The 15,635-nt window shown below is 56.0% G+C and overlaps 1 protein-coding gene across 5 annotated transcripts; it reads left to right on the top strand.

The window, feature by feature from the left end:
• Window positions 1–2,068: 2,068 nt before the first annotated feature.
• Window positions 2,069–12,909, top strand: LOC309841985 (uncharacterized protein). Of its 5 annotated transcripts, none has more exons than XR_014299425.1 (5): window positions 2,593–3,103; window positions 3,341–3,595; window positions 3,869–3,953; window positions 9,235–9,377; window positions 12,824–12,909. XR_014299425.1 is itself a non-coding variant. In XM_082685795.1 (4 exons), exons 1-3 carry the CDS (start codon window positions 3,054–3,056, stop codon window positions 3,945–3,947), a joined length of 384 nt encoding a protein of 127 aa, XP_082541921.1. In that variant the 5' UTR covers window positions 2,593–3,053; the 3' UTR covers window positions 3,948–3,953; window positions 5,894–6,028. The 5 variants fall into 5 exon arrangements, 2 of the variants coding, with proteins under 2 accessions (XP_082541921.1, XP_082541920.1); XR_014299427.1 differs by lacking the exons at window positions 9,235–9,377; window positions 12,824–12,909 and adding exons at window positions 4,188–4,257; window positions 6,049–6,255; XR_014299426.1 differs by lacking the exons at window positions 2,593–3,103; window positions 9,235–9,377; window positions 12,824–12,909 and adding exons at window positions 2,069–2,570; window positions 6,049–6,255.
• Window positions 12,910–15,635: the final 2,726 nt, after the last annotated feature.

The following is a 15,635-nucleotide window of genomic DNA, read 5'->3' as shown; positions in this document are numbered from 1 at the left end:
CCAGGCAACCAGAGACCGTTTGCCCCACAGGGACCCGTCATTCCCAAGTCCAGAGTTATTTATGAAGACCACAAACCCAGCCATACCATTATCCTATTTAGGACTCATCAAATGGCTTCTTTGCATCACTTATCGAGCCACACCAGACATCCCCCAGCGATGCAGGTAACATTCTTCCACTTTCAGCATGTCGCTCCTTCTGCCTGGAGCAGCCTCTCTCCCAACCCACTTACCCTTCCAACCTCCCCCAGTTGTCCCTTCTCGCAGAAGGCTCCTCAGACCACCTGACCTTCCCCTCTCCTAGCACCTGCTTGTCCCACTGTGTACTCAGACATACCTTGCTCCCCAGTGAATGTCTGCCTTCCCCACCACACTGGGGACTCACTGAGGGCAGGGCCTCTGTCAGGTTCTTCCTGACACCCCAGGGGCCTCGAGTGGCAGGGCTCAGGAGTTGGGAGAAGGTCTACAGATTAGACTAGCTAGACAACGCTTGAGAAGGCCACAGAGGAGAGGCCCCAGTGCTGGGAAGAGAAGTTAACAGCAGAGCTAGCTAGGAGGCCCGGAATGGTTCCCCAAAGGACAAACAGAGACAAGCTGGAGCTGAGACAAGCAGCAGTGACCCAGGCAAGGACATGAGGGGAATATCCCTGGCACCGGTACTGGTAGATGCCAAGGGTAAACTTGGTGCTGAAGACACTGTGCAGAGGAACAAACTCATATTTTGGAAAGACAATCCTGGCTGCTTTGTGGGAACAGACCACGTTAGGGATAGAGAGTGGCTACAGATTCAAGTCAGGCAGCGGCTGCAGGGGCCCAGGTGAAAGGTGAGGGGGCTTTGGACAGGCACTCACTGGCTGTGGAAATGGAGAGAAGCTATGGCATTTTTAAAATGTCCAGGGCGGGCGCCTGGGTGGCTCAGTTGATAAAGCGTCAGACTCTTGATTTCAGCTCAGGTTGTGATCTCAGGGTGGTGGGACTGAGCCCCAAGTCAGTCTGGCTCCATGTCCCGGGGGGGGGCGGTGAATGGAAAGGGACTGCTTGAGATTCTCTCTCTCTCTCTCTCTCTCTCTCTCTCGGCCTCCGCCACTCCTCCCATTGTGCGAGCTCTCTCTCTCTCTCAAATAAATAAATATAATCTTTAAAAAAAAAAAAAAACTAAATGTTCTGGAGAGGATAGGATTTCATAGCTGCTTCAATATGAAAAGAGAGAGAAGCTCCTACAACAAAACCCAGATTTTTGGTTCTGGTAACTGAGGAAACGGCCAAGCTAGGGAACCTGGATGGAAGGAAGGGTAGGTGTGGGGCATATTTCCCGGGAGGTGGGACATCTGGAGGAGGGAGGTAGGAGGGGTGCCAGGAGACTGGTGTGGGGCAGAGAAGACAGAAGGAGGCTCAAAGTGAGAAGTGAGTCTCTAACAGAGGCAGATCCCCAAGGCCTGGGAACCAACGAGATTTCCTTGGGCCATGATTAGGCAGTGAGCAAAGGATGAGAAATTTGCCATGTGGCGGCAGCCAGTACGATCGCAGGAAAATGAAGAGTGCACAAAGTCCAGAAAAAAAAAGGACACAGAAGTATTTCAAGCAGGAAGAATTTGTATCGAAGTGAGCCGCTGCTAAGGGGTCAAGTTAGATAAAGACTCAGGACCATCCCTTGGCTTTAGCAACAAGGAGGTCAGTGATGACCTTGAGGAGCAGAGCTGTTACTGTGGAATGGTGTGGGAGGAAGCCAGATTGCTGGGGCTGAGTGAGGAAGTGGAAACAGCATGTGTACACAACTCTTTCAAGAATGTTGGCTGTGAAGGGGAGCTGGAGAAGGACATAGGGTTGAGGGAAGGCTTTCTTCTTTTTCAAAGATAGAGAAGACTAGAGCCTGTTTGTTTGCTGCTGGGAAGGAGCCATCAGGGAGGGAGAGGTTGGAGATAGGAAAAAGAGGAAGGGATGAGGGGAGGGAGATTCCCTAAGGAGGGAAAACAAGAGATTAAATCCCCAAATATGGCCACACAATTGGGGGGCAAGTCAGGGCCTGTATTGGGCCCTGGGGGCACGGAACAGCTGCCCACTCTCCCCAGCAGCCAGTGTGAGTCACTGGGGGGGAAATAGCCCAAATTGGCAGTGTGGGAAAGGGAGCTGGGCCAGCGAGTTCCTCTAGATCCCAGGGGGTCGGGGAGCAGGGCCCAGCCTGGGCTCTAAGCCCTGAGCTGAGCCCTGAACCCCATGCTCCACTCAGAAGGAGGGCACAGGGGGTTGTCTCACCTCCTGGAGGGGTGGGCAGAGTTGTATGAAAGCTGGGTTTTACTTTTGGCTTTTCTCAACCACTCTCTAAACCTCAGTTTCCCCTTCTCCCAAGCAAGTGTGTTAGACCAGATCAAGAGCTTCTAGCTTTTTCTTGGACCGGCAGTGTGATTCTGTCAGAGATCCTTTCCAGATTCTTTCCAGAAATATATGTGTATTTGTAACTTTGAGACAGTTTAGGGGGTCCTGGATTCCCCAGAAGTTCATTCATATTTTGTCTCTAGATAAGAACTCCTAAACTAGAGGTGGCCGCCTCTCACATTTGAAAGTGCCCTGAGGTAAGGAAAAAAGCTCTTGTAAGAGATCCTTGGGAGGCATAGGTGGGGGGGGATCTTTTGCCTGGGGAGGCGGGCCACCTTTTAAGGTGTGGGTTCTGCCTGAGCACGGCCACGGGTAAGGTTTATCTAACCTGCAGCTGACCTTACTGCCCTTGGCCCCCTCTTGCTGCCGCCTTTACCGTCCTTGGTCCTGGGGACTGGGGTGGGGAGGGTGGGAAGGTGGGGAGTGGTAGTGTCTCAGGAGATCTCAAAATCTGGTGCCTGGCCCCCTCCCACTAAAACGGCTGATGAGGTCAGACCACGGACTAGACCCCACATGCCAAAGGGCCTGGTACTACCCCCACCCCGTTCTGCCCACTGATGCCTCCTGCTAAAAACGGCTGGCTGTCCCGGGGGGACTATGGGTTTTCAGGCCTCCCCGCCCCCACACACACCCCGGCGGGTATTTAAGAAGTCGAAGTCGGGCCGGGCCGGCTGGACGCCATGCTGTTCACCGAGACTGCCCACTTCGTGGTGAATTTTCTTCTGTCCCGGTGAGGGGGGCCCCGGGGAGGGCGCCGGCGGCATAAAGGGGCCTGGTCCAGCAGCTGGGGGAGATGACATCCGGGCCGAGGACCCCTTTAGGCCCTCCAGTGCCCTTCCCTGTCCTCCTAAAGAGTCCCTCCACCAAGAGTGACTCCGACGCAGGCCTCGCCGCTTCGGATCCGAGGCGGCCCCCTTCTACCCGCCCGTGGTGCTCCGAGGTGACCGCTGCCCCGTCTCTCCCGCAGGCGGCCTCGGGCCACGCCCCCGCACCGCCTGGACCAGGAGTTGTGTTTCTGGGGCTGCCGGGGCCCGGCCTTGCCGGCGCCCGCCTCCCGCCGCAGCCTGGGTGACTACTGGCTGAGCCCGCAGCGCCGCCGCCCGCCGGGCGCCGCCTGGCGCTGGCCGACGCGCAACCTGCTGCTGCTGCCGGGGGCCACCAGCTTGGCCGACGTCCCCTCCGCGCGCTGGCCCAGCTGCTACGGCGCGCGTCCGCGCCTCATGTGAGCGCGCGGAGCGGGGCGGAGGTCCTGGAGGGGGCGGGAGGGGCGTGGCCTGTGACGGAGGGGCGAATCCCCAGAGCCCAGGGCCGGTCAGGGATTGGATAGAATAGGCTTGACGGTGCCTGGGAGCAGGAGGAGGGGGCGAAATTGGGTGGGAGGGGCGGGGCCTGAGGCTGCAGAGAGTGGAAGGAAGGGGCGGGGCTAGGCGAAATGGGCGTGGACGGGGGCGGAGCCTTGCCCCCATTCTGTCTGCCCAATTTTCCCTCCCTCTAGGTGGAAGCACCGATGGCAGAATATTAACTACCAATTCCTGGGCAAGAGGAAGAGACATCTAGTACCCCTGCGCCCGTGAGATCTGGTGAGGGGCGGAGCCAAAAGAGGGCGCGGCCGATAGAGGAGGAGGAGGAGGCGGGGCTCCAGGGGCGGGGCCTAGCGGAGATGGTTGGGGGAAGGGCAAGGTACCGATGGGACCTCCGCAGCCCAGCTTCTCAGACTCCAGTACCTGGAGGGGCTGATCGGCGGTGGGGAGGACCCCTCGGGCCAGCTGTGGGACTCTGTGGGTTATTCATCCCTTCCTTTCTTTGACCGCCAGGAAGAGTTTTTACAAGATTGACAGATTTGACTATATTAAAATTTCTGTTCATCAGAGGGGACCTCAAAAGGTAAAATAATATAGGGGTGCCAGGCGGGCTCAACCGGTAGAGTATGCAGCTCTTGATCTCAGAGTCCTGAATTTGAGTCCCACGTTGGCCACGGAGATTACTTTATAATAATAATAATAGGGACGCCTGGGTGGCTCAGTCAGCTAAGCGGCTGTCTTGGGCTCAGGTCATGCATGATCCCAACATCCTGGGATCTAGCCCTACATCAGGCACCCTGCTCAGCAGGGAGCCTGCTTCTCCCTCTCACTTTGCCTGCTGCTCCCCCTGCTTGTGCACTCTCTCTCTGCGGCAAATGAATAAATAAAATCTTTTAAAAATAATCATAATCATAAGCATAAAGTAAAATAGAGTTCCAAACAAAGTTCCTACCTAGCAACCAAGCTGAATGACCTGAGAAAGGAAGGCTTGGGTGGCCTTGAAGTCACAGTTGTGGCAGTCATCCTGTGTGTTTCTCTGAATGTCTGACTCTGCCTCTGAGCGTGACTGTTTCTCTGGGTGTCTATCTGTCTCTAATCTCTATGTCCACTTATTTATTCAACAGATACTTATCAAAGGCCTATTTTAGTTTGTGCCAGGTTTATACCCTGTCATCAGGTTCACATTGGTAAAACAAGCTATCCAAGTCCCTACCCTCATGGGGCTTACATTCTGGTTAGAGAAACAATAGAAAGAAGTCAGAGATAAACAGTGCGCTGGGTTTGAGAAGAATAGGGTGGGCCACATGCTACTTTATATGGAGTGGGCAGGGACTTTGTCTTGTCTACAGCAGTGCCTGACTCGTAATAGAGGTTCAGTAAATGTTGAGTGAATGCATGGGTTGGTCAAGTCCTGCCTGAGGAGGTAACAAGGCTCAAAGGATGAAGGGTCAGCCACTCTAGATTCTGGGAAGAGTGTTCTGAGTGGAGGGAACAGCCTATGTCTGGTACGTGGCCCCTCGCCTCTGGCCGTCTGCCCTGGAGTAGCCCTGCTGCTGTGTCTCTGATTCTCTGTGATCTTGAGAATCGAAAGGCACGTTTAAACAGGGCCCCTCCGGGCTGTCTGGAAGTGAGGTCACTGCTGATCTGATTCACCCTCTGGGCTACTCTGGCCTCATTAGCCTAGCCTGGCCTGGCCATTCCCCTGGAAGCAGGCCCTCTCCCCAGCAGCCTCAGTCCCACGACCTCTGGCTCCTTTCCAGGGTTAGCATCCTGTAGCCCGGCAGGAAGTCCTTCATGCTATCTAACCACAGTCCTTCCTCTCATTCTGCTTGTGGGCAGAGAAGTCCTGCCTGGACAGAGCCCAGTAAAGACCTGACAGAGTGGGGGTAATCACCCCCGTGCAGCCCCAGGGAGGTGAACCTGAGAGGGGCAGGGTGATCACTCATCTTGGAAGCCTCTGCCACATCCATTTTCTCACTTAGTCCTTCAACACCCCATTTTACGGACAGAAACTCAGGCAGGCCCAGAGAGAGAAATGGTGCAGAACTGGGATCAGAACCCAGATGTCCTGACAAAACAGTAATCATCATAACAACTAATAGGTATTGCTCATTTACTCTCTGCCAGGTAGTGTGCTAAAACTTTGCGTGCCTTTTCTTTTTCAAGACTTAATCACAAACCTTCGGGGTGGGTACCGCTGTTATTTCCACTGTCCTCAGGAGAAGACTGAGGCTCCAAGCCGTTACATGACCTGCCCAAGGACACCCACTAGTTGGTGACAGAGCTGTGTGTGACCCCAGGCAGTGTGGGGTGCCCAGCTACACACACTCTGCCTAAAGGTTCCAGAGGAGACTCATGGATGTCTGCCTTCCAGGGATCCGGGGAGACAGGCTTCAGGTTCATCGCATCATGGTCCCAAGGCTGACTGGAGCCAGGCCAGGATGAGCAGGGAGGTGTTCTCGGAGCACCGCAAACTCCCGCATCTCTCTCTGTGGGGAAGATTCTCCGCCATTGGTCTCTCCCCTGGGATCTCCATATTTCCGCCCTTCACAGCCCAAATAAAGCCGTTTTCGCCTCTCTCTTCTTTGGGGTGATCATTTTGATTCTCCCCGTTCACCCATACGCTGAGTTAGACTGAACCCTCAGGGCTGGGAGAGCTGTCACTCCTGACCTTTCCACTGCCCCCGTCTCTGCCCCTCCCCCACCCTGGGGCCCCCTCAACGGGGAAGAATGGAGGAACCGGCCCGGCTCCTGCTCTCCAGACTCTCACAGCGCCATAGCAGGAGGAAAGCAGAGACATAGTCCAGCTCAGTGAAGTGCCACGGGAGGGAGGGTGCCGTTAGTTTGTTTGGGGGGCACAGTGAGTCCTCTGGTAGGTCAGGAAAGACCTCAGGAGGGGATCCTTGAGGGCAGACACTGGGTAGGCACACACCGGGAATAGCCCTCCAGGCTGAATGGGCAGCATGGAGAAAGGCTGGGTCGTTTATAGGCTGAAATGATCATCGCATTGAGGTAACTGTGAGAAGGGCAGCCACCAGGGCTCTGCCTAAAATGAAGCTAACTGGGCCTGGAGCTTCCAAGACCTTGAACACCAAAGCAAGGGGTTGGACATTCTCCAGGAGGAGGTTGGAATCCATGGACAGGAAGCAAGGAAGGGACATGGTCCCCTCATGACATCTCCAGGTCTAGAGCCGGGGATTCAGAGTCGATGCTGGTGAGCAGTGAGTAGTCTCTGGCCCTCACCCAGGTCCAAGGCCTCAGGGCACCTGTCCCTGGGCTCCCTCTTACACACTCTCCCAGCTTCTACCTGAGGCTGAGGCCAGGAGTGGATCCTGTCCAAGCCTCCCTACAAAGATCTGGCAGAAGGTACTGATGGCTAGATGAGGGAGTCTTTGGGGGGTTACCCTAACTCGGTTATTCAGTGGCCAACAGCAGCCCCCTTCCCCATCTCATGAGGCCTATGGATGGCTCATCCATGCCCTTTGTGGGGGCTTCAGTCACATAAACAGGTAACAACAGAGGAGCCCCACTCCAGCTCCTCATAGGAGCAGACTTCTAGAAGCATCCCCCTTCTACCTTCAACCCCTCTCCCTCCACATGGGACCCAGTCCCTGTCTCTGGAGCTCTCTGCTCCCTGAACATCTCTGGACTTTGTCTTCTCCTCTGCCTTCTGGCCTCATTTCATCCCAGCCACTATCGCTTTCATCTGGACCTGTCTCTCCCTGGTTTTCCCGCCAACAGCTTCGTCCCTTCTAGTCCACGGGGCCTATTTTCCTGCTGTTGTAGGTCCTTGTGGGCCATCCAGAGTAATCTCCAAGGATAGCTGGAGTCCTGGAGAGATCTAGGCTAGAGACAGAGACTTTTTTTTTATTGTTTAAATGTTTTATTTATTTGACAGAGAGAGATCACAAGTAGGCAGAGAGGGAGGCAGAGAGAGAGAGGGAAGCAGGCTCTCCGCTGAGCAGAGAGCCCGATATGGGGCTCGATCCCAGGACCCTGGGATCATGACCCGAGCCGAAGGCAGAGGCTTTTTTTTTTTTTTTAATATTTTATTTATTTATTTGACAGACAGAGATCACAAGTAGGCAGAGAGGCAGGCAGAGAGAGAGAGAGAGAGAGAGGGAAGCAGGCTTCCTGCGGAGCAGAGAGCCCGATGCGGGGCTCGATCCCAGGACCCCAAGATCATGACCCGAGCCGAAGGCAGCAGCCCAAACCACTGAGCCACCCAGGTGCCCCAAGGCAGAGGCTTTAACCCACTGAGCCACCCAGGCACCCCGAGACAGAGACTTTGATTGTCAGCAGCGTATAGACTTACACACACATACACACACACACACACACACACACACACACACACACATCTTACTCTCCAACACTGATTGCTCTAGACCCATTGATCCTAATGACATTCCAAAGTCACCCCACCTCAGCCTGTCCCAAACTGACCTCTCCATTTCCATGTGTACCCACCACTCCTCCCGTGTGCGGCTTGGCACCTCCTTCCCCCCATTGCCTGAGCTGGGCCCTCCCTGGGCATCGTGCTCAGTTCTCCCTCATGCACTAGCTCCCTCAGTCCTTAGTCCTTCCCTAAGTCCCGCCTCTTCTGCCCCCTGAACACCGCTCACACCGCTCTCCCTCCATCTTCCTCCCCCTCTTCAGCAGCATTTGACATGGTGGGCCACTCATTCCTTTTGGAAACCATTGCTTCCCTCGGCCTCCAGGACACCCCCACCCCTGGACCTCCTCCTTTCTCACTGACCGTCAGCTGCCCCCACTAGCTCCCCTCCCAGAGTCGAAATGTTGTTGAGCCTCTGGAGCTGCCTTCTCGAGCCACTCCTTCTCTGGTGAATTCCATCTATCCATCTAGTCCTGTTCAAATCTGGGACACCCCAGGGGCGCCTGGGTGGCTCAGTGGGTTAAGCCGCTGCCTTCGGCTCGGGTCATGATCTCATCAGCCATCCCAAGGGTCCTGGGATCGAGTCCCGCATCAGGCTCTCTGCTCAGCGGGGAGCCTGCTTCCCTCTCTCACTCTGCCTGCCTCTCCATCTACTTGTGATTTCTCTCTGTCAAATAAATACATAAAATCTTAAAAAAAAAAAAAATCTGGGACACCCCAAACTCTGAAGTGCAGGCTCATGGACCCATCTGGGAGCCTGATCTGTCCCCGGGGCCTCTAACGGGCATCTCAGACGTTGACTCCAAAGCTACATGTGGAAGCCCCCGCGCTGGCGACAGGTGCAGCTTGGAAATGCTGGTGTGGGCTGCGCTCTGTACCTTTAGTTCAGGTCCCCATCGTATCTTGCCTGGGTGACTGCAACCACCCAGTGTCTCCCTACTGCCTGGCCAAGGGACAGACCAAGTTGAGGGACTCCCTGTGTAATGGCAGGGAGAGCAAGGTTATAGTTTGGTGGGCAGTCCGGACTGTGTCCTGGGCACTGAGGGTGAAACCTTCAGTATAAGAGACAGACACCCCGAGGGCAGTAGGAAGCCACAGAAAGGTTTCAAACCAAGGGGACATGTTTGATTTTGACATCCCTTTCATTCCTTCTGCCTTCCTCAGCACATTTACTCCATCAGCCAAGAATTATTTATTGGGCACCCTCTACTGGAAAGCGGCCCCAAGGCAAAGGAGAGCAGCTAGAGAGGCTGGATGTGGGACAGAAGGTCACGGGAAGGCAGCTGTGGTGCAGGCCCCTGGCACAGGTGAGAAGGGCCGCCATCCTGGAGGTGGAGGAAGGGGGATGATGAGCTGAGGGGGGCAGTTGTCAGGTTCCCATCTTGGGCAACAGAGTAGTGAGAGCCCTAAGCCCAGAGCTATAGAGTATGTGGTGGGGAGAGCCTCTCTACCTGGAGGTCCTCAGGAGTGGTTTGATTTGGGTTTTAAGAGAAGAGTAGAGGGGTGCCTGGGTGGTTCCGTCAGTTAAGCATCTGCCTTGGGCTCAGGTCATGATCCTGGAGTCTCGGGGATCGAGCCCCGAATTGAGCCCCTTATCAAGCCCCGTGTCAAGACCCTGCTCAGAGGGGAGTCTGCTTCTCCCTGTCCCTCTGCTGTTCCCACTCCCCACCCCCACTCATGGTCTCTCTCCCTCTCTCTCTCTCTCTCTCCCTCACTCTCTGTCTCAAATAAATAACACCTTAAAAAAGAGAGTGGGGGTGGCTGGGTGGCTCAGTGGGTTAAAGCCTCTTCCTTCGGCTCTGGTCATAATCTCAGGTCCTGGGATGGAGCCCCACATCTGGCTCTCTGCTCTGCTTCCTCTTCTCTCTCTGCCTGCCTCTCTGCCTACTTGTGATCTCTGTCTGTCAAATAAATAAATAAAATCTTTAAAAAGAGAGAGAGAGAGAAGAGTAGAAATTCAGTAAGTAGGGAAGTGGAGAGAGGCAATCTAGGCAGAGGAAACAGCATGTTCAAAGGCCCTGAGGCAGGGGAAGCTCAACACTGAGGAGCTGAAAAGCCAATAGAGTCGAAGTCCAGTGAGCCAGAGAAAAAGGGAGGAGATAGGAGGCAAGCTTGATCTCTCTGAGGCGTGACCTGGAGTGCTCAGGGAGGGCCACCAGCATATCAGGACACCTGGGTAGACAGGAGCGAAGGAGAATTTGAGGAGAGGCTTGGAGGGGACAGACAGATGTATCAGAGGGGGACTTCCTAACATGTCTTTCTAGGAAAAGTCACTAAGAGAAGATCCCAATGGGACAATTCTTGGGTTGCAGGAAGAGAAGTTGAGAATCAGAGACAGACTCCTTTACCATATAAGGAATTGATTGAGCCAAATAAATCTCCCTCTGAATAATTCAGCATCCTTAGAACAGCCCGGGGGGTCCTTCTACCACTGCCCCCAGAAGAATGTTGAGGGAGGGGATGCAAGGTCGTCTCAGGGGCCTCCTGGCCTCCTGCCTCCACCTTCCCCCAGGCCGGGAAGGGAATGGGCACATTGTTGAATGCCAAGTTGGTGCCTCCTTCTTGCCCAGCATTTCACTCGGTGGCACCTGTGAATGTTGCTGACTGCTTCCTTTCTGCTCTGTGCCTCAGGTGATGGGTAGAAGGGTTTCGCTTGCTGGCACCGGCTCATTTACTGCACAATTACCCCAGGCCTGGCTATTATCATTCCCACTTTGCGGATGAGGACACTGAGGCTCAGAGCAGGTCTCCAGCCACACAGCTAGGACATGATGCTTCGTCACTACAATTGTCTCAACCCTAAAACACCCCGCTGAACCCTACAGCCTCAGGTGGCACTCAGTGTCCTCATTTTACAGGGTGCGCCTTGGGAGGCCAAGCAAGGGGAGGGGTCACAAAGCTGCAAGGTGGGACCAGATCATTTGGAGGAAGAGGCTGAATGGAAGAAGTGAGGGACCCAAACAGTGTGGAGAGGAAGGGGTGGGACTGGGGACTGGAGGTGGACAGGGTTTCAGTTTCCCTTTTAAAGGGACTCCCCTGGAAGAGGGGAATTTTGGTTGGAAAGTTGTAAGCAATCCACATTCTACCCCTTCGGCTGCCTCCGCCCCCCCCCCCCCCCCCCCCCCCCCGCCCCGTGGCACCCAGGATCTGAACAGAAACTGAAAGTTGGGAAGAGGGGAGGGAAGGGGGAAGGCGGAGGCGGAGGCTCCGGGTGGCCCAGGGCACCCGGGTTGAATTTCTGGTGACTTCATCAAGCCTGGGGAAGATAGGCAGGTGAGCTGATGACACACCCCTTGGCTATTGGGGAAATTGAGCCCCAGAGAGTCAGCTCACTGACTGAGCCCTGGCCAGGTTACACAACCACCCCACCCCACCCCACTTCCATGCACGCCCACGTGCGCACACACGCACATGCTCTCGTTCACACAGACCAAGGGAAGAGGGAGGGGAAGGAAGAAAAAAGAGGGCTGACTGGACTAAAAATTGGAAAGGGAACCTACAGAATCCCTGTCCCTGTGATTTGGTGACCTGTTGGATGCGGAGGAAGAGCCGCTAAGGTGCCCCCGGATCCAGCCCCAGGTCCAAGGCCCATGACTGGCAGAGAGGCTGCAGACCTGGGTGCTACTGACAACCAGACCAGAACCCGATGTTCCAGGATGCCGAGGAGTCGAGTTCCTGGGGTCCCGAGCCCATGGCCGCCTGGCCTCTCCCTGCTGATCCCCTCTGTGCTCCTCATGGAGCCCTCTGTGAGATCCTGAAAACCACTCCCTAGTTCTGACCTTGTCCCCTGCTGCTCGCAGAAACACCGCACACAGCCCCCCAAGCACCACACCCCCCTGGGCTTGTTTCCTCCTCCACAGACAGAAACAATGAGGGGGCACATCTCAGCAGGTCATGAGATAAGATATGGAAAGCAGCTGGCACAGAGCTCGGCCTGCAATTGGCAGGTAAACAACGCTAGCAACTATGATTACTGTCCTCGGTGGTCATTCCTGCCTTTTTAGAACTCTCCCCAGTGGTCAAGGATCTCCATGATTGTGGGCTCCCCCTCTCTGTTGGCTCCCTCCTAGACTCCATCCCCAGGCCCCCCCCACCCCTGCACACCCCCCCTTGCTGCTGCGCCTGCGGTGGGAAAGTTCCTCATGGCCCCAGGACTTTCCTGGGTGACCCACACACAGCTTGGCTCCCCTTTCCTTCATCTAGCAGCATTCAGAGGCCCAGATTTCCTGGGGTCACTTCTGACTTAAAACCTAGGTCTGTTGTCCCTGTGAGGTCACTAGCCAGACTTTGGGGCCCGACCTTTGGCTCAGGAAACACGATCCAATGGCATGTCTATGCGCTGCCTCCTGGATGTGCTCCCGAATGTTCCCCGGGCACTGCAGACTCAACAAGGCTCAATTCAGCAAGCCCTTCCCCACCCCCAGTTCTCTTGCCCTCCATTTTCCTGTCTCAGTCCACGGATTCACTTGGCCAGCTGTCACCCACAACAGAAATGCGGGTGACAACCTGGCCACTCCCTTCTCCCCACTCTCCCGGCTCCCACCCCTGCAGCCAGCCAGTCACGGAGTCCTTGGGATCCTGTCTCCAGATTAGGCCTGTCTCTCCATCTCTACCCTTACACAGGCTGGTCGCTGTTCCCACTTCGCCCTGCTCGAAACTTTTCCTCCATCTGTTCCCCTTGCATGTGCCCCTCCATCCTGCAGCTGACAGGGCCCTTAGCTGACCCGGGTCTGGCTTTTGTTCTCCCCTTAAGGCACTGCCAGTCTCTCCCCATGGATGGGAAACCCCTGGGGGCAGGGGCCCCTCAGTGACTCACAGCTGGTGCTCTGCGACTTGTGAGCAGAAGGAGGAACTCTCAGCTTTGTGGGTATGAATCATGGAGCCCAACTTGTCACTGTACAGAGCAGCAAACTGAGGCCCAAGGAGAGACGACCGGCTCCCCGTTACAGAGCAGGAGGAGGCCAACCTGGGGCCAGAACTAAGGGCTCTTGGTTCAGCTGATGCTCCCTGGAAAGAGATGGGGTGGCTGGGGCTGGGAAGCAGGCCTTGCCAAGTCACCATTACGGGGCACTCCATGGGAACCAAGCCACACTCTGATGTCTCTTCCCCTCTCTGGGCCCGTGCAAATGCTGGTCCCCAGGGAAAAAGGCCCAGCCCCCATCGCTGACTAGTCATGGCCCACTCACAGCTCACCTCACATCAATCTGATCCCCACTGCAGGGCCCCCTCAGAGACCTCGAAGGGCACCCGAACCTCCTTTATGGGGCATGATCTTTTCTGTCTTCCTCCCACCTTCAGCCCCACCCTGTGGCTCTCCTGACGTCCTGGGCTTCCTTCCTGCCAAGGAAACGCATTCCCTCCCACCCAGGAGGCTAGGAGCCTCTCAGACTAGGGACAGGGGCTGAGGCCTCACCGGAGAACTGGGACACGCGGGGGGGTTAATGTGAAGACATGGGGGTTCTAGTCTCTATGGCTGCCCTTCCCCGGTCCATCCCAGAGTTGCCCTGTCCCTTCCTTCCTCCTTTCCGGGCCACTCTGTCCTGGCAACAGCCCATCCCTGAAAGGTTCCAACCACCGCAGCCTTGGTGACCCACTAAGGCACACGCAGCTGACAAACAGCAAATTGCTACTTTCTCATCGACACACTCCTATTCTCTCACACAGCCGCACACACTCATAGTCATACACCCAACCACAGGCAGACACTGTCACCAACACACCATCTCAAGGACAGGCAGGCACACACCCAAAAAATCTTAGAGGCGCCAAGAGTCACCAAACCTCTCTCTCACAGCCTGAATACACACTGCTGACAAAGATACAAACTCACGCAACCACAAACATGCACACCTGGTCACACACACACACACACACACACACACACACAAAGTCTCTCACACACAGATACAGAGCGATACACAGTCACACACAGGGAGAAACAGACACACACAGTTGCACACGGGCCCCTGGAGACACAGAACAATGGGCGCATTGTCTGGCCTAGCAGCAGCTGGGGAGGAAGGAGCTACAGTGTGGACGGAGGAGGCCGTGGGGGCCGCTGTACCTCCCCCTCCACCTCCACAGCATCCTAAGCGTCTTGCCTCTTCCAGAAGCCAGATGCTGCTGGGACCTGCGTTTACCATGGGACTGGGCTCCCCGACGACCCTTCCCTAGCCTCCAGCGATGGCTGGTGGGAGAGGCAGAGCTCCCCTGTGGCCCAGGCTCCCTCTGGGGCTCTGGAAACTCAGGGTCCTTTAGTTCTGATGTTCCTCTCTCCTCCTGGGATTTGCCTGTCAGCCCCTCAGGGCAGAGCCTGGAAGTCCGGATGCTTGGGATCTGCTCCTAACCTCTGACCCCAAACCCTCCAGGACTCACACAGCCTCCGTCTGAGCCCTGCCAGCCGGTGCGGGCAGCGCCTGGCAGCATTGTGGGCTCCCTATTGTGGTCGAGACAGAGATGCAGGTCACGAAGTCCATCCCTTAGTGGCAGTGGGTGAAGGCACCGTTCTGTCCGTGAGCGGCTGTGGGGCATGGTGGCCCTCCTATCCCAAAGCTGGTTCTTCTCACCTCCCACTCTGACCAGGCAGTCCCAGACCTCAATGGAGAATTTTTCCAGGGGCTTCCTCACTGTCCCCACCTCATTTTAGTAGGTCTTTCCAAACCCCTTCTCCCCCTCAATTACTAGCATCTGCTGTGTGCCCTTTAACATGTCTCTTTCCCTTTCTGAACTTCAGTGTCCCAGTCTGAAAAATGGTGGTGGGGTAGGGGGGCTGTTAATGAGTCTTCTGTAGCTTCGGAATAGCTGGAGGTTACAGGGGTGAGCACTGAATGTAGATGCCACCTCAGCCCTTCTCCGCCCCTCTGTGGTCAGATCTGTGGGGAGTTCCTGATTTCTCAGGCCCTGAGGTGTCTCCACACCTCACAGCCTCAGGCCTCCCAGGAGGCCTTACCCGTAGGAGGGAAGGAGGGAGGGAGGTGCTGAGCTGTCCAGGACACAGCCTTGCTTTTGCAACACTTTCCTTCCTCCAGCCCCCATCCTCTTCCTCCTGGGGGCTGAGGGCAGGCAACCGGACACACACATCCGGGGCCAGTCAGGGCTCTGGGGTTCCCACAGACCTGTCCATACCAGGGGAAGGGGAAGTGGCAGGGGATTGGGGCTGGAGGGTCTCCCTGACTCTCTGGTGGGGCAGGAGGCTGGGCTGGGCAACCCTGGGGGCTGCCCTCAAGGGGCTTTTCCGAGGAGCCTTGGTGATGTCCCCACCCTCCACTAGAGTGTTTGAAGTTTTGTTGAATTCGGGTCTGGAGTTCCTCTGCCTGCTTGGGGAGCCCTGAGGTGGGGGATAGCTATGTCAACGCCTCTGAGCCTCAGACTCTCCAGCTTTCACAAGGGGATGGGGAAGCCCTTCAAGGTCGCAGGACCGCCCTAGCTGGGGCTTTGTAACGGGTCCAGGCTGAGGGCAGAAGGGACAGAGGTGAGCTGGTCTGTGGGGGCTCCGTGTGACTGGCTGCTAAGGGACTGGGAGAGAGGAGAGATGGGCCTCACCAGTCTGACCAGTGACTTCGCGG

The sequence above is a fragment of the Mustela nivalis genome (assembly GCF_964662115.1).
Source record: "Mustela nivalis genome assembly, chromosome: 10".
NCBI lineage: Eukaryota > Metazoa > Chordata > Mammalia > Carnivora > Mustelidae > Mustela > Mustela nivalis.
The sequence above is the reverse complement of the archived record's forward strand: the minus strand, read 5'-3'. Positions and strand labels throughout refer to the sequence as shown.